The 22,182-nt window shown below is 40.8% G+C and overlaps 2 protein-coding genes across 4 annotated transcripts in view; one reads left to right on the forward strand and one right to left on the reverse strand.

The window, feature by feature from the left end:
* The window catches only part of MED12L (mediator complex subunit 12L), a 393,990-nt gene that overhangs the window by 143,586 nt on the left and 228,222 nt on the right, over positions 1-22,182 (forward strand). The gene's annotated exons all lie outside the window — the stretch shown is intronic.
* Positions 10,171-22,182, reverse strand: part of P2RY14 (purinergic receptor P2Y14) — a 50,488-nt gene continuing 38,476 nt past the window's right edge. For all 3 annotated transcript variants that reach the window (XM_069104773.1, XM_069104774.1, XM_069104775.1), the window contains exon 2: positions 10,171-12,778. In XM_069104773.1, coding sequence (XP_068960874.1) covers positions 11,736-12,761 — 1,026 coding nt within the window. In that variant the 5' untranslated portion in view covers positions 12,762-12,778 and the 3' untranslated portion in view covers positions 10,171-11,735. The remainder of the gene's footprint in view (positions 12,779-22,182) is intronic.

Below are 22,182 nucleotides of genomic sequence, written 5' to 3' on the forward strand. Positions count from 1 at the left end.
GAGAGAGAGAGAGAGAGAGAGAGAGAGAGAGAGAGAGAACTGGAATATTATCAAAGACAGGTTCACCACCCCTAGACCTGCAATTGTGTTGATGTGGCATTGAGCCTAGAACATCTTAGCTAGGTGTGACCACACGAAATACTAAGGATCTCCAAGTTTGGTAGGATGAAGAACTTCCAAAATACAGATATGTAGCAGGATAGATCAAATCTGGTGTGAAACAAGATAATGTCCACATCATCCTTGTCATCATGCCTGCTATTCTAGGGTGCTAAGCCCAGGGACTAGGACTTCCCTCAGGGTCATTTAACAAGAACTTGTCCAAGAGACAGACCTTGAACCCATGTGATCTTGCTGAGCTCTCTCCAATTCCATATTTCTCCTCTCCATCACCATGGATACCAGGGAGGTAACTGTATTTTGGGGATTTTGTTAAAATATCTAAAGATACAAATACCTGGAGAGCATGTACTAGATAGGTCTTTGTCCTAAGAACTTTTTGTCCTAAGAACAGTTTGATAGTGGAGATCTCTAGGGGCTTAGTGTGGATAATGGGGATGACTTTACTCTGTGTTTTAATATCTGCCAGTTATCTTTTGGAGAGTAAAGGGGATCAAAGAGTACAGCTGATTTTTAATCTAATTCCAAAGGACATGTGTACAGTGACTTTAACCACAAAAGTTTTTTTTTTAATCTCATTATCTCCAAAGTCTGATACTATAATCCTGTGATTTGTAGTTTCATCAGTGGTAGCAACTTTTTTCCACCAAAGAAACTCACAGGAGAGAGGTTCTAAAGAACCTTTCAGTCTGCTGATGGGCCCCGCCCAGTTGGTGAGTTTCTCTCACCTTAGCTTTGTGGGTCTTCAGATGGCAGATGGGATGGGCAGGTCCTACTTACCAAGCCCCACCGGCTTAGTAGGACCAAGTAAAGTTTGGGTTCTGTTAGCCTACTTTTTAAGAATTCAGGGTCACTTCCAGAGCTTGGAACATCAGAGGAAGATGTTAGAAAGAAAAATATATGACTTGGAGATGGGCATGAGATAAGAGGAATGTAGCCTTGTACCAAAGTTTATATGCCTCTGAAGTGCTGGGCTGCCTCTGTCAATGGAGGTGACCTAAGGATGATTCATAGATCTGTACGTAGAGCAGTATGGTTATTGTTGATGATAAATATCCATTTTTGATCATAGAGGACTTAAACAGAGGGAATTCAGTTCAGTAAGGATTTACAAAGTCAAGTACCCATGATATCAATCAGAAAACATTTATTTAAAACATTTTAAAAATTATTTTTATCTCTTTAGATACTTCCCAATTATATGTAAAAATTTTAATAATCATTTAAAAGCATTTTTAGTTCCAAATTCTCTCTCCCTTCTGCCATACCTCACTCCTTGAGAAGAAAAGCAGTTTAATATATGTGAAGTCACTCAAAACATATGGAAGGCATTTATTAAGTGAGTTCTCTACCAATCACCATGCTAGGCACTGGGGCTGCTACACTTTTATGTGAGACCATTCCTGCCCTTAGGGTGCTTACTTTCTGTGAGGGAGAGACAGGTACACAGAAAAATCTAGGATATATTTGCCAAGTCTCACCCACCCCCCACGCCCCTGATGCCCCCCAGTTATTGGATGAAGCTGGGATCTGGCCAACACCTGGGGTAATCAGAAAAAGAGGAACTGGAGATGAGCATTGAAGGAAGCAATACGCTTTCAACTATAGAAAGATTTAAAAAAAGCAGTAGTGGAAATCATCCTTCTCATCAAGCAATTTATATGTCCATTTGGAGTGGGGGTGGGAGGAATGTGGAAACAACATGCATAAATAAGTTCATATAATACACATACACACATGCACTAATTTTATGGCAAGGCTTCCATGAAAGCATGCAGCATAAAGTGAGCAGAAGTAGAACAATTTATATAACAACAACATTATAGAAAAAACCAACTTTGAAAGCCTTGAGCCCTTTGATCAATGATAAGCCATGTGTTCAAAGGACAAAAGATGAAACATGCTACTTGCTTCCTGTCAGGGAGGTGAAGGACTTAAAAATGGAGAAAAGAAACCTGTGTTTTTTGGACATGGCCAAAATGGGAATTGACTTTGCTGGACTGTGCATATTTCATTTTTATTTTTTGTTGTTCAATTAGGTAGGAGGAACAGGTAATAAAAGCCAGGGGGAAAAAAGGAATTTCATTTGGGACGAGGAGAAATACTTAGCAACTAGGAGGGTCAGGAAAGGTCTTTTATAGAAGGTAGGACTTGACTGTACTTAGGGATTCCAAGAGGTGGAAGGGAAAGGGGAGTGCATTCTAGGCATGGGGGTCAGTAAAGTAAGGCCATCTCTATACATCATGCAACATGAGTTAGTATGATGATGATTAAATAGTCCTTGGAGAGTCTGGGTTCAGATTACTTGCAGCTTGGTATAGCACATTGCTTCTTAAACTGTGGATCTTGACCCCATATGGGGTTTAAGTTTATTAAGTATATTAAGTTTAGGAAGTGCTGAAGGGGTTGTGAGTGGAAAAAGTTTAGGAAGCCCTAGTGTAGAGGATGGAAGACTTGACTTGGGTTCAGCGCTCATCTCCACTGCTCAGTGACATTGAACAAATCCTTTGATGATTCTTGGCCTCAGTATTCCAATCTCTCCAATGGGATTTGGATAGATAATCTCCAAGGTCCTTTTCAGCACTAAAGCAGTGGTTCCATGACCCTACCTATTATTGATGACTTTTTTGGGAAGTGATTGGCTCTCCTTGGATCTCATTTTCCTGCCTTATAAAGGCTTTGGAGGTGACTCTAAGGGTCCTTCCATTTCTAGCTCCCATGGATCTAGGTAGTGCAGAGTTTCTCTTTTAGCATGGTTCTGAGCTGTTATTACCATCCTGATTCAGAGGCAGGTAGGCAAAGGAGCCATCTTCCCACTGAAGTTCCTTTGCTAGTTTTCTATGTCCTATGTCCCTACCTGGCCTGTCATGGCAGCCCCCGTCCCCCTCCCCCTCATGTCCCACCTCTTGATTTAGTTTTGGAGATGACTCCTATTTGGAGGGAAGGGCCATATTCTCAAGAACAATTTATGGGGGGAAAAAATCTAGGTATAAAGTCTGAAAACAACTCCCAGGTATTGCTTTAAATGCCTATTAACAAAATTGGTATAATAATATCCTAATATGAATATTCAAGATAGCTAAAGACTTTTAGGTTCTTGGGAGAAAAGGCATCGTGCTCCATGAATTTTATTTTTATCTACTTTATCTACTTTTTCCTGCCATTTTGATTCTTCTGCATCTAAATATGTAGATTAATCAGTCCACAAACATTTATCGGCAGCCGACCATAGACAAGACACTGTTCATTGCTAAGCTACCCAAAGTTAAGAAATCTTAGAATTAACATAAAATTTATTTCTGTCCAGTTAATGTGCTGTATTGGAACAAAAGTTGGCAATTCACAGGGGAAATCCCTAAAATTTTTTTCCCCCCTATTTTCAAATGAGATTTTTTTTTCTCTTTAGTTCCTTAGTGTTGCTTTTGTTTGTGTGAATGCGGTAGATTTCTTTCCACTTAACTTTATTTTTAAAATGGAGCTTCAGAAGAAGCATCACTATCTGAGCAATTGACTAAGGAGAAATGACCTTCTCTCCAGTGTTCCAAATAAGTCTTTTGGATTAAATGATTTATCTAAGGAGGAAAACTCAAAGAATTGCAACATCTCTCCTCTTGGGGTAACTTTTAAACCTCTGTGATATCCATAGACCTGTGGATGGCCATTTTCTTTTCTTAGGTGGTAGGAAGAATTTCAGTAATCTCAAATGCTTTATCATCTGTGAAGGGGAAAATTCTGAATATTTCTGCAATGAATCTTTTAAAAAGTTGACTTTCTGTAAATCTTAGACTCCTGGTCTAAAAAGGTCATAGTTCCCTTCTGTACAGTCACCCTTTTTAATCATCAGGAAAATGGATAGATTGGGCACAGTTTTATGATATCCCATCAACAGAATTTCAGTTAATGAGAAGATTAATTCTTTTGATAATGTAGTTAGAGTTTGTTTTTGTTTAGTTTAAACAACTAAGATGAAAGTGGTTTGGTCAGTCAACCTGAAGCCTCTCAAGGGCAAGATGTCCCTTTGGGAAACAAGGAAGATTCAAACGAGAACAAACATAAATCATTAACCATTTCCATGGACACAGTGGTTTAAAAAATTTTTTTAGCCTGTTGGCTAATCTTCCTTGGACAATATGTGAGATGATTGGTTTTAGGGTAGATCGTAACAATGGTGAAAAAAATGTTCATAAGGCCACATTTGGGTGACTAGGTAGCACAGTGGACAGAGTACTGGGCTTAGAATCAAAAAGTTTCATTTTCATGAGTTCAAATCCAGCCTCATACGCTTACTAGTTGTATGAGCCATATTTGCCTCAGTTTCCTCATCTGTAAAAATGAACTGGAAAGGGAAATGGAAAACCACTCCAGTATCTTTGCCAAGAAAACCCCAAATGGAGTCACCAAAAATCGGGCATAACTGAAAACAACTGAATAAGACCACAGATGCATTGAAGATGTAAGTGTCAAAAGGAGGGAAAGATTCAGGGAGCCTGGATATTGAATTTTGACAGGAAGACTAGTGGTTTTTTTTTAAGATTTTAAACACTCAAAAGGCTCAAATTGTATAGTCTGATGACTGGCCATTTTCAATTTCTTCTTAAATTGGAATAAGACCCTGGAGTTGTATCCTTGGGAGATGATAGTAGAGGTCAAATAAGCATAAAAGAAAGGTCAAAACCACATTTTGTTTTTGTTGCCTTGTTTTTATTGAGCGTCAGAATCTCACGGTCTGAGATGAATGAATGAAAAACATATTAAGATCGTACTCTGTGCCAAGCATTGTGTTAGGTCTGAGGATTCAAATATACATTCTAATGCAGGGGGGGGGTGGCCAGGAAGGGATAATGAGAAGGGTCATGGGGGAGAAGGTTGACATACTCTTTCCAGAGGACAGCGATCCCAGTTGATTTGATTATGGTTTAAGAAAAATAAAGTGACTGGGGGTGGGGGGAGAAGGGAAGTAGGATCTGTGTGCAGCCGCAAGGCTGCTGGTTAGACAACGACAGGGAATGTAGTCTGGCTAGAACTGGCCTCAGATGGCGTGAGGCTGCCACCAGTGAGGACACTTCTGGGTGCCGGCCTCTGGATAAGAGTTGCAGGGGGAGGAGAATCAAATCTTTCAAAGGGCTGGTGAGGAGATAGCTAGGGAGTAAAGTGAAACACAGGCTGAGTACAGAAACAATTTGAAGCTGGGGAGGTCAGCGCTTGATGCCCATTAAGAATAATAGCCGGCATTATATAATATTGCTTTAAAGTTTGCAAAGCTTGTTACATTTTGACTATAAAACAGTCCTGTGAAGTGGATGCTACTGTTATCTCCATTTAACAGCTGAGGAAACTGAGGGAGACATAAATTAAGTGACTTGTCCAGGGTCACACAGCTAGCAAGTGTCTAAGGAAGGATTTTAACTCAGATCTTCAAGTCACAAAATATGCCAGTGAGGTGATTAATAGATACAACCTCCCTTCCCAAAACATTTTGGGCAGCTGTGTATATACACTCTTTTGCTCCTTGCCAAAGGTCAGTGTCTTCACGGCTTAGATATGCCTTTCCCCTCCTGATTCATTCTTATTAGTAAGTCCAGGGGCTAGGATCCTGAGAAGAAAACCTTGAGGGTGGGAGAGGTGAAACTCTCAGTGGGTGGGGGAAAAACTACACTTAATTGGGTAGAGGAAGGAAGAGGGAGTCAGAGACAACAAAGGTGTTTACAGAGAGTTTGGAGCAGATGAGGGTAAGGAAAGGGAGAGTTAATGAGGAGTGGGTATTCTCCAGTGGCAGGGGTGGGAGAGCTGAGTGAGAATGTACAGGGGAAAAAGACTGGTGAAGAGTGTGGAGCCTGGTGTTTGGAGCTTGAGGTGAAGGCATGAAATGAGGGAGAAATGTGAGGAGAGCCCGTAGGTTAGAGGGAAGGTGGTGGTTGTTGGTACAGGCCAGAGAGACGTGTACCTGTTGGTGGAGAGACAAGGACTGACTCACTCAACAGCCCACAGAGCTTGGGAGAGCAGGGCTGCCCATCTGGGGGGAATGAATGATTTAATATGATTGGAGGAGATTGGAGGCCCAAGTGAAATATGTAGGAACCAAGCTGAACAAAATGGCAGCATTGCTTCATACCCAAAGCCCTTTCACTGTTTTCTGTATATAGAAATGTTCCTGGCAGCCACATTCAGAAAAACAAAAAAAAGAGAGATAAATTTAAAACCACATTTAATGAGTTATCTTCAGAAAGGGGAGACGACCACTTCTTTTTTTCTGAAACAGGAAGGGAAGATGGGGAAGATATAGAACAATGCTGAGGGACAGATGAAAGGAACTGAATGGGGTGGGGCTGACTTCAGATCCCTCTGCTCTCCCCAGAAAAATCGTCATGGAGTTTTTCTGCAGAAAATCGAGGGGTTAGGTTGGGGGTCTGAAGAGGGAAGAAATGTTGAGGAATAAGTCTTGCTGAGCATTGACAGGCTCAGCTGAGGTGGTGGCAGTTTCAAAGAAGAGAAAGGAATGTAGTTGAGAGATGTAAAATCAAAGGTGAAATCAACAGGCCAGATAAGGAAGGAAAAAGTTAATAACTGGAAGGGAGCAGTAAATTTTTTTGGGGGGGGGGGTAAATATGACTGAGCAGGCAGATCTTTAAAAATCTGAGGAGCAGAATTAATTTTACCCAGGTAAAAAATAAGACACATGCATACCTATCTGTCTAAATACATGCATACATGCTCATTATGTGTACACACACATAGAGAGACGTATGTGTGTGTATGTATAAATGTGCACATTTATTTAATTATTCATTCATTTATTTGTTACTTACTCATTCATTTATTTATACCTTAGCAAGTAGAGAATCCGGACACTCAGAAAAAGAGTGTGTGTGTGTGTGTGTGTGTGTGTGTGTGTGTGTGCTCTTTAGGTCACTTACCCATAGTAGGAGTTGTTTGACCAGGACTTAGCAACATTAGCCAAATTCTGCATCCTGATAGAAGTGGGGATAACTGTCCAGTGTCTGTCTGGGATGGCTTCTCAGTAAGTAGCTATAATGTAATGTTGGCTAAGGAGTGAAATGCAAGGTTAATGGGTCATGTCTTATTAGAGCCATCAGGTAGATGAAATGGTCGTTTGCCCTATTTCTTGGAGACAGCAGTGGTATAATCCCCTAGGCTTCCATATCAGTCTGAGCCTTCTGTTCTGTGACTGAATGCACACAACTGTCATTATCCTCACTTTGCCAGTGGAGGACTTGAGACATGGAAGGGTTAAGAGCGCCCATGTCCACAGTCCTGGCAAATGCCAGCAGCCAGGGTTGGAGCCTGGGCCCCTTATTCCCAAATTCAGTGTCTTCTTTATTGAATTGCCTCAGTCTTACCTTTACCAGCTGTGTGATCCCGGAAAATCAGCCAAGATAGCTGACACAGCGGATGAGAGCTCTGAACTCGGAATTAGGAAGACCTGAGTTCAAATTCAGGTTCACACACTCCTTAATTGTATAAAGTGACTTACTCTGGGCAAGTCACTTTATCTCTCTCAGCCTCAGTTTTCTCATCTGTGAAATGGGGATTATAATTCCTACCTCACCAGGATTGTTGTGAGGGTCAGATGAGACAACAGTGCTTTGTGCACCTCAAACTTACTCAGAACTGAAAGTGCTTTATAAAAGGTGTTTTCTGTTTCTCCATCCTCATCCTTGAGGCCCATGGAGGCAATGTGATTTACCCCGAGGCCACACAGGATGTCAATCAGTCACTTAGTCCATAAGTATCTATTCAGTCCATTATACATGGGATGCTTTGGCTAAGAGGTGTGGGTAAAAAGAAAGGGGGGAACCCCATGGTCTCCTTTCTCAAAGAGTTCACATTCTCATACAATGTAAATGGAAGGTAGAAGTGAAGGGGGTGAGGTGGGAGAGTAGAAAGGCATCCTGTGTGAAGAAGAACATCCCCTATCGGGTAGGATTTGAGCCCCTAGTATCTCTACTTCCAGATCGAGGGCTCATGCCAGGGTGCCAGGCTGCCTCCTCAGTAGGGTGTTGACTTTGTTTGAAAGGTCCCAAACTCCCATATTAGAATTCTGCAAGAGCAGATCGTGAAGTCTGATCAGTTTAAAAATTATTTGCGCCATCTCCAATAGCATGGACAGTGGAGAAGAAATTTGAATCCGTTGAATTGTATACACAAGAACAGTTATGTGGGCACATTTCTTTATTGCCAAAAATTAACCCTATGTTTACCAGTGTTTACTAGCAACCTTTAACGGTAAAAATGGATTTTGGTTGAGTCAGTTGAAGAAATGAATCATTGGCAATGAGTAATATTACATGTCTTTGTAGAATTAAGTGGGTTCTGATGGCTGGTTGAATGCTATAAGACTTTTATTAGTGTTACCACGTATTTAGTGTCTTTCTCACAAACATGAATAATTGTGTTTCAGTCCTTGACCAAGATGTTAGTCTTTTTACAGCAGAACGAGAGGGGGTCCTTTGAGGGGAGCAGGAGAGTAAAAGGGGCATTCCTTGGACAACCAGTGGAATTATTCATGAATTTTGCCTTCTTGGGTATTTTATATGATATAGAAAGTAAAATGTTATAAGGAAAAATAAATCCTTTATTCTTCAGAGATAATAACCCATGACATATACAGGCAAATACTTAGTATTTACAAAGATGGGGTGCCCAGTATTACTCTAGCATTGCTTACTTGACAAATTCTTATCGCTGTTTGTATGAGCATTCTTTTATTTAAATGCTTAATAGTTTCAGGGGCAAGTGTCTAGTCCTTCGTATTCATGGAGGAAACAAAGAGATGGCTGCGAAGTCTTTCTTCCCAAGACAATGGGATGGGATGCCTCTCAAGTCATGTGACTCTCCAGGTCTTAAATTCCCCAAACACACTCTTCTCTTGTATTTCACCCATTTTCCCCCAAATGACATTTGTTCCACTGTTATTGGAAACCAACAGTTCCTTCTTGTTAGATCTAGTTGAAGGCCCAAATGCCTTCTTCTTAATGTTTCTAGAGAACCAATAACAACATCTTTAGTTTTCTGATGTACTTTCTGCTGGTATAATCACAGACCCACAATGTCTTGGGGTGGGAAGTGTCCTTAAGCTTGGTGCGCTTGTGCCTTCAAGATTCTTCTGTGTCCAGAACTGAATGCGATATTCCGTATGCAATCTGATCAGCTCAGAGTGCAGTGGAAATCAGTCTAGATACCTTCATCTCTCTTAGCCATTTAAAAATTGTTATGTTTTTGTTTTCCACTCCCCCCCCCCCAGTTTCCCCCTGTATCCCTCCCTCTGTCATCTCAAAGAGCCAACTCCTAGAACCAAAGAATGGAGTGGGGGAAGACCCACACGTGGGAAACATTGCATATAATATTGGATTTCTTTTTCTAATTTTGTTGACTAATTTCCTGGGTTTTGCCAATCCTCCTTTTCCTTTAATTCCATCACTGGGTTACGTCGGTTATATCTTTCCACACTACCTAACAGAGAAGGGCATGTTCCATTTTACAGCACAGAAGGGTGTGTTCCAATATTAAATTGTCCTTGGATGAAAGCCACACGGACATGAGTTTTCCTAAATGTTTTGTAGATCTCTTCTTATGTCATTATGTAGATACTTAATTACTCTTTCATTGATCAACGGAGCATTGTACTATCAATAAAGTCTGTATTTACTTCCACACTCACGGTTCATGGGATCATAGATTTAGAGGTAGAAGAGACCCCAGAAACAATCTAGGCCAAGTCTTTATTGTAAAGATGAGGCTTCTGTGTCCCAAGGTGACCAATTAATTTGCCCAAAGCCATCCTGATTGTTAAGGGTTAGGATGAGATATGAACCATATCTTCTCACTCTAGAGCTGTCTCTGTCGCCTTATTCCCCACGTTACTTCCCAATCTCAGCATTTATTTAGGATACTAGAACCATGAGCCTGTGAAAAAGAAATTCTTTATTTGGGCTTTTTTCCTGATTAAAAAGACAACAACCAAAAGAAATAATTAAAAGGACATCAAAGAACAACACACTGACAGGCTGATCACTAAAGATCAGCAAGGGATTCAAGAAGGAGCCAGCTTTTATTGATAATTTTCATATTGAGATAGAGACAAATCAGATGGGTCCAAGTCAGCAGAAGGGGATGGGTCATCACATCTCAGCTCCTCCCCAAGGTAGCACGAATGAGATATTTAACGGCAATAAGAACATTTTGCTAGTTGGACAGAGCCTGCTCTCAAGGGTTAGAGAATTCTTTGAGTAGTTAGTGCCTTGTACCAGGTAGACACTGAGTAATGTTTGTTAATCAGTATTAACAAACTGATTAACTCCTGCTCAGAGATAGGCATCTTGCTAAACTGTACAGACCAGACAACCTTTACAATTCAGTAAGCAAGCAGCAAATATGTATTATGACCTACTGTGTTCATGGAGCTGTTCTAGATGCTGAGCCCAATATGCCCTCAAACAGCTTATTTTATTTTATTTTTTGCTTTTTGGAGGGGAGCAAGGCAGGGCACTTGGGGTTAAGTGACTTGCCCAAGGTCACAGGACTAATAACTGTTAAGTTTCTGAGGCCTTATTTGAATTCAGGTCCTCCTGACTCCAATACTGGTGCTTTATTCACTGTGCACCCTAGCTGCCCTGAGCTTGCATTTTTTTTTTTTAATACAAGGGACAGCTTCAAGTCTAGCACCATGTTACCTTTGCCCTGCTATATCATGGGCAAGATTAGGGCAGTTCATTGGACTAAGCATGCTTATTAGATTATTGTTTGAAAAGCTAGCATTAATTAAGAAAAGCCAGGGTATAGAGACCAAATCAAGTGAAATCTGCCCATTTGCTGCTGGGGGCATCTGTGAAAGGAAGTAAATTTCCCTGGGGTGATCTGTATCACACCTACCTTTTCTCTTTTAGATTTATTGTCTTTTCACTAACATTTTAACTTTTTATCCTTTTTTTATTTTCAAAGTATTCTTTAGGTTGGTTTTGAATGGTTCTGTGCTCTAGTCTCTTGAATTGAGTAGATTCTTGAATAAAGGCCATTACAAGCCTCCAGCCTTTCCCTTCTGCCAGTTCTCCCTTGGAGGGTAACACCAGGAATATGTGAGCAATTTGAAATTATTATTCCATTGCTGCTTCTTTAAAAAAAAAATACATTAGCTGACCAGCTTAGTCATAATGCATATTCCTTTTTTTTTTTTCCATAATGAATATTTTTATCAGTATACACCTTTCCCACTAGTAGAATGCAGTCTCCCTGAGGGCAGGAATTGTTTTTGTTTCTGCATCCCCAGTGCTTTGTCCAGCTCCTGGCACTAAATAAATATCTGTTGGCTGAATGAATGAAGGAGAAAGCTATCTAGTTTGCTGGAATATTCTTAAATCAGATATGCATGCTTTTTTATTAATGGGAGAAAATGTTTCAGTATTATGAGCAAAGTATTGACTAAGCTTTTCTTTGATGCTGCTGTAATGCAGAAAGTTCTGTATATGGAGTCCTTTTGATTGTTGTAAAGACCTTGTACCATAGTGCCTGGAGACTGTTTATTGGCATAGCTTTCTCTTTTATACTCATCTTGGCTGGATGGCCAACAGGATGCTTTCTGCAAAGCTTCCAGTGGGGAGTCAGAGCGTGTCTGTACTGTCCAGAATTGCATTGTCCATCATTTCATTGCTTCTCTTGATTTTGGAATTTTCCAGGCTGTGTGGGGCTTTTAACCTGAGGTGGAACTTCCTCTGAAGCATTTCTCTAAATGGTTGGCAGAGGAAGAAATAAATAATGGGGTCCAGGCACACGTTGGCTGCGGATAGGAACAGAGTGAATTCTTTTGCATAGAGCAGGATTTCTTTGGATTGGCAGTCATAATGTCCTTCAGTCTGGCTTCTGGTATAAGGGATTCGGGCAACGTGATAAGGGACAAAACACACACAGAACACAAACATGATGCAGAAAATGTTGCGGCTGGACTTTCTCTTTACAGAGATGGAATTCTGTCTGGACTTAAGGTAAGACCTGTAGATCTTCCTCGTGATGGCTGTGTAACAGATGATCAGCAGAAGAAACACAATCCAGAAGATGCTCACAAAAGTGTAGTTGGAGGCCCTGTGCCACTTGAGCCCCATTTCATTCTTGAGCTCCATGCACTTGACCTTGTTTTCTTCCTGAACACTTTGATCGGTCAAAATGGCATTGGGGATGGCCAAGAGTAGCACCAGGATCCAGACTAGGAGAGAGAGGATCTTACTGTAGCCAACAGTGTGGACAAAGGAAGCCAGAAGGGGCTTGACGATCTTGTAGTACCTGTCAAATCCGATGAGCCCAAAAAACACGATTCCCACATACATGTTGGCGTAGAAGACCACCGCAGACACCCTACACACAAAGATGCTCAGCTGCCACGGCCCTATTTTGGAATCACTCAGAATTTTGAATGGGAAAGTTAGACTCATTAGAAAGTCAGCTGCCACAATATTCTTGAGATAGACGATGAAGCTCTTGCTGTCAGAAACGTAAAAAAAGATCCATGCAGAGATCCCGTTGAGCAGAATCCCACCCATGAAGACAAAGCAATAGAGCAGGGGAATGACGTATTGTGTGATTAGAGAATTCAGAGAACATTCCGTAATGTTACTGGCAGTTTTGTTGTCCATCTTTTTCAGTTAAAGTCCTAAAAAATAGACAATACTCAATTAAACTAATGACCTGTAAGGTCTCACATTAGCAGAAAATAAATTTAGTAGAAGTAGTTAGAACAGATCTCAAAGATCTCACTGGAAGTTAGGCTACCTGCTTTGGATGGATTCAGGAATGCTCTCATTGTATACCATTAAAGCCATTTGATTTGGAGTGGGTCATCTAAACTCTTTGGGCAAATCATTAAACTGCATTTGAAAGATGTAATGGTTGACCCTGATGTTCCCCTGCCTCTAAAAATCTATGATTGTAAGATTCAGGATAAGCATGTTAGAGAGTTGGAAGGAGCCAAGTACCTTAGATGTAAAACTGGGGAGAGGAGAGTTTCCCTAAAACATTGGATGGTATCATGGTTAAAATTTAATGAAATGGTAAACTAAGGCAGATCTCCAAGCAGGTTAACATTTATTAGCAACAGCATACTACCTGTAAAGAAATGGACCAGTGCCTTGCCTCCATTAATACCAAGGAGTATAGGACAAAGAACAGAACAGGGTAGATGCTATCATGGAGTTAAAGGCAACATGACTGGTTGGAAATTTGGTAATGGGGGCTATCATCAGCATCCCCTCCCCCTTTCTCTCATGAGACTTAAGAAATGCTCATGGTTTGAGTGCAGATGTGAGATTGCCCAGACTTTTGGACAGCAAAGCAGACATCCTTGAAGGATAGCTTGGTGGTGTAAATATATAAGACCCAACTCCCTTTCTGTTCACGTTCATTCTTCAAGGTCAGTTAAATTCCTCTTTAGGAATTTCAGGCAAGAAAGCTTAATCCATTACAGTCCAGCTAAGCTCAGAGACAAAGAACCTTGACTTAAGCTGTTGTTTTGTGGAGGAACACAAACACTTTGTGGAATCTGTAGAATAAATTAGATAGTTAAGTATGCATACCAGTGTTTTAAGTTAAAGTACAAGTCTCAATTGGCCTCTTTGCTTAAACTATTCTTTTTTAAATAGTAAATGCTAGGGAAGGAAGTGAATGGGAAGGATTCATTGGAGGCCAAGGTCCCAGTGGGTCCTTTCTGAAATAGGAAGATGATGGTAATAACAAACGTTTCCATAAAGCTTATGTACCAGGCAAGTGCTTTATACTTATTGTCTCATTTGACCCTCACAGCAGCCCAGGGAAGTAGATGCTATTATCTACCGCCATTTTACAGATGAGGAAAGTAAGGCCAATGGAGTTTAAGTAACTTGCCCAAGGTCACTCGGCTAATAGGTGTCTGAGGCTAAATTTGAAATAAGATCTTCCTGACTTTAGACTTGGCATTCCGTGCTATGCAAGACTTTACATATTTTATTTATTATATTGGATCTCCAACAGGCCATGTTTCTCAGATCCACAGCTCAGCGTGATGTGAAAGCATTGAGAGGGAATTTTCCTCAACTGATCATTTCTTATATCAATTATATTCCAGTTCCAGTCCCCATCCTCTCATTCCCTTTTCTGTGTACCTGGCACTGTGCTAAGCAATTAATGATTACAGTACTTAAAAATAGTGATAATTCTGAGCCCCTCCTGAGTTTATTTTTCATATTTAAAAATATTCTGTTTTGCTTTCATGGTTATGGGAATGGGGTGGGGTGGGGGGAAGGAAACAAAGTGGGCACTGTGTTTAGATTTTCAGGTAGCTGAGGCAGTTGTAATGGCTTTCCTGAGGGCCAACTGAATCAAAGATAAATGGGGATGAAAAGAGAAAGAAAAACTACAAATCATTATTGAAAACCCCTTTAGACAAGGTGGGAGATCGGATGCTACTGTGAAGAGGGTTAAAAAGTGGAAAGAATTTGGGGCAAGAGGACCTGGGTTCCAGTCCTGACTCTAGCACTCCCTATGTGACTTTGGGCCAGCCACTTGAGTGATTGGCTTTCTCATCTCCAAAATGATGGAGTTGGGCCATCTAGACAGCCTTGAAGTTGCATTACAGCTGTAGGTCTATGGTCCTTCAAGTATATACTGGAACTAAAGGGACAGTGTCACCTGTTTGCTCAAAGAAAGTAGCGGTGATTTGAAAATTGGGGCCCATGTGGTGATTCAGCTGAAGTCATTTAGCCTCACTCTAGTCTGGGCCTGCACAACCTTTGGCTTGGGTCACACCAGAGGATTTCAGGTGGTCTTCAAAAAATGTGGAGGAAAACATCCTTTGTATGTAGAGGAAATCCTGTGGCACCAGCTTGCTCATAGTCTGTAAGCGGCCTGGGGGCTGTGGGTTATGCAGGCCTGCTGTAGGCCTTCAGAGCTACCTCAAGGCTATGCATCAATTTGAAAACAGAAAAACAAACAGGTGAATAATAAGGAAGTACATGCAATTGTAACAATTTTAAATTTAATTTAAGGCAACTGCTTTGTGGTTTTTATATAATACAGTGAGTTATACTTCACTTATCTGGAAAAAATCCGAAAAAAACTCAGTAGTACTCCACATAATTGAGGTTGCCAGGTAAAAACCAGGACGGAAGCAAAGAATTGAGTAGTCAAAATTGATACCGCAAAGTTACCACACACTAAAGGTTGGGCACTTTACTCACAGGTGAATCTCCATCTACATATTTTTAAGGAAAAAAATATTGTAAAAAAAAAAGTTAAGGGGTGGCTAGGTGGCACAGTGATAGAGCACCGACCCTGGAGTCAGGAGGACCTGAGTTCAAATCTGGACTCAGACACTTAACACTTACTAGCTGTGTGACCTTGGGCAAATCGTTTAACCCCAACTGCTCTCCAAAAAAACAAAAGCAAAACAAAAAATATTGTGATGAACAAGTTGGTAATCTTCAGTTACCAGAGATTTCAGTTAGATGGAAGCACTCATTCCCTAACATTGCCAGATAAGTTTAATTCATTGAACATTTATTGATTCAACCCCTTCTGATGAGGTGCTGATAGGGGCATCTAGGTAGCAAAGTAGACAGATAGCTATGGGCCTGAAGTCCAGAGTTAGCTGAATTGAGAACTAGCCTCAGAAACTTACTAGTTGTGTGACCCTGGGCAAGTCACTTAACCCTGTTTGCTTCAGTTTCCTCATATGCAAAATGAGCTAGAGAAGGAAATGGCAAATTACTCTTAATATCTTTGCCACAAAAACCCCAAATGGGGTCATGAACAGTCAGACACGGCTGAACAACAACAGAAACTGCAGGTTTTATGTACTTCCCAAGATTGTTAGGAGGATAAAAGAAGATACTTTTTATAGAGTGCTTTGCAAAACCTTAAAGAGCTATGTAATGCTAGCTATTATTATTATTATTATCTGGAAAATGTATTGCTCTCTTATACTTTTTTAGTGTTAGAAAGACCTTTCCTGAAGAATCTTTTTTACCGAAGGTGGGGCACAGGGCAATGAGGTCTTAAGCTTTTGATATTTATAACTAAACCTTAGCACAGTGCTTGGCACATGGCAATGTGGTCAGGGGGTTGGGGTTAAGGATACAACCTGTGATTTCATTGATAGGTCACTCCCAGATGGGGAAACTCCCTCTACCAATACAGGTCATCCCTTTCTCAGTACTGCAGAGTCTCGAGGGTGAGCCTACATCCTAGTAAGATCCTCCTAAATCTTGCTTTATGGATAACACATGAACAGACTTGTTAGACAGCAGTGGCATTTTGGGGCATTTCCTTTGCTTTGCTTTTTGGAAAGCTAAGCCACAAGTAGAGAAAATGTGTAAGTGGAGAAAACCAGCCTGATCTCAATGGTAAGTCCATTGCTAATGGGTGCAAGTTAGAAACCTTTTACTTCTTTCAGATCAGTGAAATTTCACATTTCACTTCAGGTTTTTCTTATTTATTTTTATTTTATTTTATTTCTTTGTTTTTATTTTATTTTATTTTTTGGAGGGGGGGAGGGCAGGGCAATTGGGGTTAAGTGACTTGCCCAAGCTCACACAGTTAGTAGTATTTTTCTTCTTTGGAAGCTTCTCGTTGATAAAGGGCTATAGGAGGCATTACACTCAAAGACGTTTCTGTTCTCATCAGTAGTGGTCAATCCCTTCTACTTATTCATTCAGGACCACCCATCATGCAAGGCAGTCTGGTGTTGTGGAATGGACAGCTAACTTGGGTGTAAGGAGACCTGGGTTCAGATCTCACCTTTGATGCTTACTTTGTCACTTTGGGCAAGTCACTTCAGTCACCTAATCTGTGAAATGGGTGGGTTGGCCTAGATGGACTCTGAGGTCCCTTCCACCTCCAGATATGATCCTGTGGCTATCCCCTTCCTTAAGTTTGCTGCAGGGGCTCCATCAACATTGTGGGGGCTTGCCTAGATTTTTCCTGTGATATCATGAGGTTACTAGCAGAACCAAAAGGCTTACAATGGTTATCCCAGTGTCTTACTGCCCGATCAGGTTATCTTTCATACTGACTTAAACACTCCCTCCCCCCGCTCAATAATAAACATATTTATAGGGTGGCATGATAAATGGGGCTCTGTATTTAGAGTCAAGATACCAGAGTTCAAATGTGTCCTCAGCCACTTACTAGCTGTGTGACTCTGAGCAAGTCACTTACCTCTGCCCCAATTTTCTCTTCTGTAAAATGGGGATTCCAGTAGCACCTGTTTTATAGAATTATTGTATCAAAAAAGAGAACTTATTTGAAGTGCTTTGGAAACTTTGAAGCACCACATACATGGGAGCTGATATGTCATCTTGTTAACTAATAAAATAGCAGTAAATCCCGCATTAGACATCTAGTAACAGTGTGTGAGCAAGGCTTTTCACCTCTTAATTTTATCTGGAAGATGGGAATGGTAATACTTAGCTCAGCACATAGTAGGTGCTTAATGTTTATTTACTGATTATATTAAGCTGAGAAAAATGCTTTACAAACCTAAAAGAACAACACGAATGTGTGCAGTTATTGTTATTCCACCACAGGATTATAGAACAGGAAGGGACCATCAGAGGTCATTTTACCCTAACCTCTTTATCAGGAAACTGATCATCAGTTTCCTGATTATTATAAATGATAACCATTTATCAGGAAACTTTATCAGGAGGCTGAGGGAGTTGAATAGCCTTTGCCCATAATCACACACATGCCAAGTAAGTCTTTTGCCTCCCAATCCAGTGTTCTTTTCAGTATATCATGTCATGGGCTTTTTGGAATTGTCTTGTTTTTCTAGTTGTGTACACACCTATTGAAATCACTTCAATTTTTTTACTTTTTTTCCACCTTGGTTAGAGTGAGCTGACCTTCATTAGAATATCCTAGCCTTATGAATCCTTTCCATCTCCAAGTGATCAAAAGTCTTCTTTAAGAACCCTGCATATGGGGGCGGCCAGGTGGCTCAGCGAGTAAGAGCACCAGCTTCAGTGTCGGGATGACCTGGATCAAATCCGGGCCCAGATACTCAGCACCACACCCAGAAAAAACTGGCCATGTAACCTTGAGCAAGTTACTTAACCCTGATTGCTTAAAAAAAAAAAAAAGAACCCTGCATATTAAAAGATAAATGTATTCAATTACATGAGATCAAGGAATTTTGGGTAAAATGTGCATGTGAAGATCAGGTGGCCACCATGTTTCTATGTGCTCCTTTATCCAGGCCTTTTGGCTGTTAAATGATGCTGGGTGGATTCACTATGCCTGTACCTAATGCTGTCTTTCGTGCTATTGTAGGTTAATTGTTAGAAGCTGCTCAGTCACTACTCTGATCTCTTGTTAGCTATTAGTGTATTGGTTTCTTTGGAATATGTATGTATATCTCTCGGTCTCAGAATTCTGGAAAGAGGGTGAGTGGCTTGGCTTGAATGACCTTGGTCTGGCCACTGCTCTGTGATTAGGGTGGGATTTTGGTTGTGGACTCCTAAGTTCTCAAGTTGTCATTGAGTTACTTTGTTTTCTTGCATATTATTTTAATAATAAATCTTGGTATGATTTGGTCAGCTAAGTCTGGTGTGTATCCTTTCTGAAAATAATATTTTTAAGTATTGTAATAATAATAGCACAAGTTTGGCAGAAGGTTTACAAGGTAAAAATGCTAGTTGATGGCTAATTCAGGAGTAGATGGTGTCTTGACAGACCAGCCAGTGCCACTCCATAGGTGAAATTTGATTCTACAGTGTGATACAAGTAAGTCATACACAAACTTGGAAAAAATAAATCCATGAGCTCTTTCTTAGATATGGTCATTGCCAGATGTCAGAACATATCTTTTCCCAACTGTGTAGTATATATTTCTAGGTGACATATTTACCTGTTTAGGAATATTGCAAAGAGTTATGTTAAGAATTAAAAATGGCATATGAGATGGTTCTCTTGGAGGGGAGAAGGGAAAAATAACTGGGAGGAATTTTGGTGATATTTTTTTAAAAAACCCAAAATATTATTCACAAAAATTTATAATAAACTTTAGAAAAAGAAGGAAAAATCTATTTTCTGCATATTAAACTAACCCCTTCATCTCAGATTTGAAACTCTGAATTCATGGTGTTCTCTGTATCTAATACGTTGTACCCTCCTTTTCCAGACTTGAGGCAATCTTGTATACTCCAAGTCTAAAATGGGAAATCAGGAACTTTTTTTTCCTCAGGTCTTATTTCTTCCGGGATGTGTTGAAATATGTGTTGTCTACTCCCCTCCCCCTGCCCCATAGTCTACTGGGACCTTGGTATTTTGATTCTACTTCCTTAAACATAGTTCAGACACCGGATTTTCAGGACTAACTGCAACCATGTTTTTAATTTCCTTTTGTTGTTGTGGAGTGGTTTCAGTCTTGTCCAACTCTTTTTGACCCCTTTTGGGGTTTTTGTGGCAAAGATACTAGAGTGGTTTGCCATTTCCTTCTTCAGCTCATTTTACAGGTGAGGAAACTGAGGCAAACAGAGTTAAGTGACTTGCCCAGAGTGACACAGCTTCTAAGTATCTAAGGCCAGATTTGAACTCAACTCTTCCTAACTTCAGGAATGGTGTTCTATCTCCTGCAACACCTAACTGCCCATTCTCCTGATGTCCTTGGTCTTTTTAAGAATGAAGAACAAACAACAGATAGGTTGCTGAATCAGGAAGACTTGAGTTGAAATACAGCCTCGGACCCAGTGCTGTATCTATGCCACCTAGCTACCCTGCCTTAATTTTCTACATAAGCCTTTAATCAGAGCTACTAACAAAAAGTAAGCTTAATAGACGGGAAGGCACTGTCATGCTTTCTCCTTCCAAGTGGCCATTCTCAGAAATCATACAAATGGTGGGTAGAAAGTCAATACCCACATAAACTATCTCTGGGCTTGTCAGCCTTTTAATGAAACCCCTTGTGGTCTAAGTCAGGCCTGGTCCTTGCTCTTAAGGAACTAATGGGGAAACTACGTGGAAGTGATCAGCTTGGGGGAGGAATTAAGGAAGACCGGGAGGTGTTGGCGGAGGTGGGATTTTAGCAGGTACTGGAAGGAATCCACAAAGGGCAGGAGATGAAGATATCTGACCACTGAGTGGAGGATGAATTGTAGTGGATTGTAGTGGGGAGAGACTTGAGGCAACAAGAAGGCTATAGCCATAGTCCAGGGATGATAGATGAGTGCCTACTCCAGCATGGTGTTAGTGTCAGAGGATGGATGGGGGCATATGCAAGAGGTGTTTTGAATGTAGAAAAGATGTGACTTGGACAAAAAAAAATTGCCTATGGTACACGAGAGTGAAGACAACACCTACATTTTGAGTCATTTTGAGACTGAGAAGATGATCATGCCCTTGAGAGTAATAGAAAAACTAGGAAGAGGGGAGTTTTGGGGGAAAGAAAATTCAGTTTTAGATATTAAAGTGACTCTGGGTGTGAATTCTTAGATCTGGGAGGTAGGCAGTGTGGGTTTTCCCTGTCATACAGATGAGGAAACATAATTTTGAAGAATTAAAGAGATTTGCTGGTAGGCATACACAGAGTGTCAGGGAACTAAAAGATCCTTGACCATGATTTGTGATGACTCAGTCTTCATCAACCTTACACCTGGAGTTGTTGGTACTGACTCATTCATCCATCACTTGGCTCCTCAGAGTACTTGTGAGACAATTGACTGGATGTAGGGAGTAGTTTTCACAATGATAGCATCAGAAGGTACCTCAGAATACCTTATTTTCCCCCAAAACCCCTCTTAACTTTTCTATAATTATCAAGGGTAGCATCATTCTACTGGTCCCTCAGGCTTCCACCTTTGGAGTCATCCTTGACTCTACAATGTCTTTCATAGCCAAGCTGTTGCCAACGCCTGTCAGTTTAACCTTTGCACTATCCCTTCTCCCCTTTGACACTGACCGCATCCTGTTAAAGGCCCTCATCACTTCATGCCTATATTATTGCAGTAACTGCCTGTGGGTCTGCTTGCCTCATTCTTTCCTTATTCCAGTTCATTCTCAATTCACTCCCTAAAGTGATTATCCCAAAGCACAGGTCTGATTATCTCTCCCTACTACTCAACAAACTCCAGTAGCCTCCAAAAGCAAATATTAAGTTCCCTGCTTGGCATTTCAAGCCCTTTACAACCTAACCCCATCCAACCTTCCTAGTCTTCGTACACCTTACCTCCCGAAGGTCCTCTTTGATCCAGTGACACTGGCCTCCTGGCGGATCCACAAATAAGACACCCCATCTCTCAACTCTGGGAACTTTCTCTGGCTCTCCCCCATCATCTCCTTCTACTGGCTTCTCTGGATGCCTGAAGCCTTTCCCAACCCCTCTTAATTACTGTGTCTTCCTTCTGTCTTGTTCTCTATCCTGTGGATAGCTTGTTTGCATGTATTTGTTTGCTGTGTTGCCCTTCCCCTCCCCTGCCCTTCCCCCCAAGATTGTAAGCTCCTTGAAGGCAGTTGTCTTTTACCTCTTTTTGTATTCCCAGCACTTAGCACAGAGCCTACCACAGAGTAGGTGCTTGGTAGATATTTATTGACCCACTGACTGTCAGTGGCCTAGAGAAACAAGGTAATATAGTGGAAGGAATTCTGGAAGTGCAGGGACAGAATCTGGGTTGAAATATGGGCCATCAGATCTCCCCTCAGGCATTTATCACACACGTGACCCTGGGCTAACTGTTTAACATTTCTCTCAACCTCAGATCCCTCATCTATAAAATGGGGGGATTGGACCAAATGGTCTAGAAGGGCTTTTCCAACTCTTAATAAAACTGTGATCCCTATAATGAATTTCATGATCAAACCTTCACCTGCATTATTAATGAAGCAAACCAAGGTAACCATTCATTGTGAACAGAATATGAATAAGAGGAAAGAACATTTATTGAGTGCTACTATATGCCAGGCTCTTTGCTAAGCATTTCACAAATATTATCCCAATTGATCCTCACAACAACCTTGCAAGATAGGGTGCTGTTATTATCCCCATTTTATAGTCGAGGAAACTGAGGGAGACATAGGTTAAGTGACTTGCTT

Source organism: Petaurus breviceps, unplaced genomic scaffold (assembly GCF_028583685.1).
Source record: "Petaurus breviceps papuanus isolate PSGF00001 unplaced genomic scaffold, PetGlider_PUasm1.0 688, whole genome shotgun sequence".
Lineage (NCBI taxonomy): Eukaryota > Metazoa > Chordata > Mammalia > Diprotodontia > Petauridae > Petaurus > Petaurus breviceps.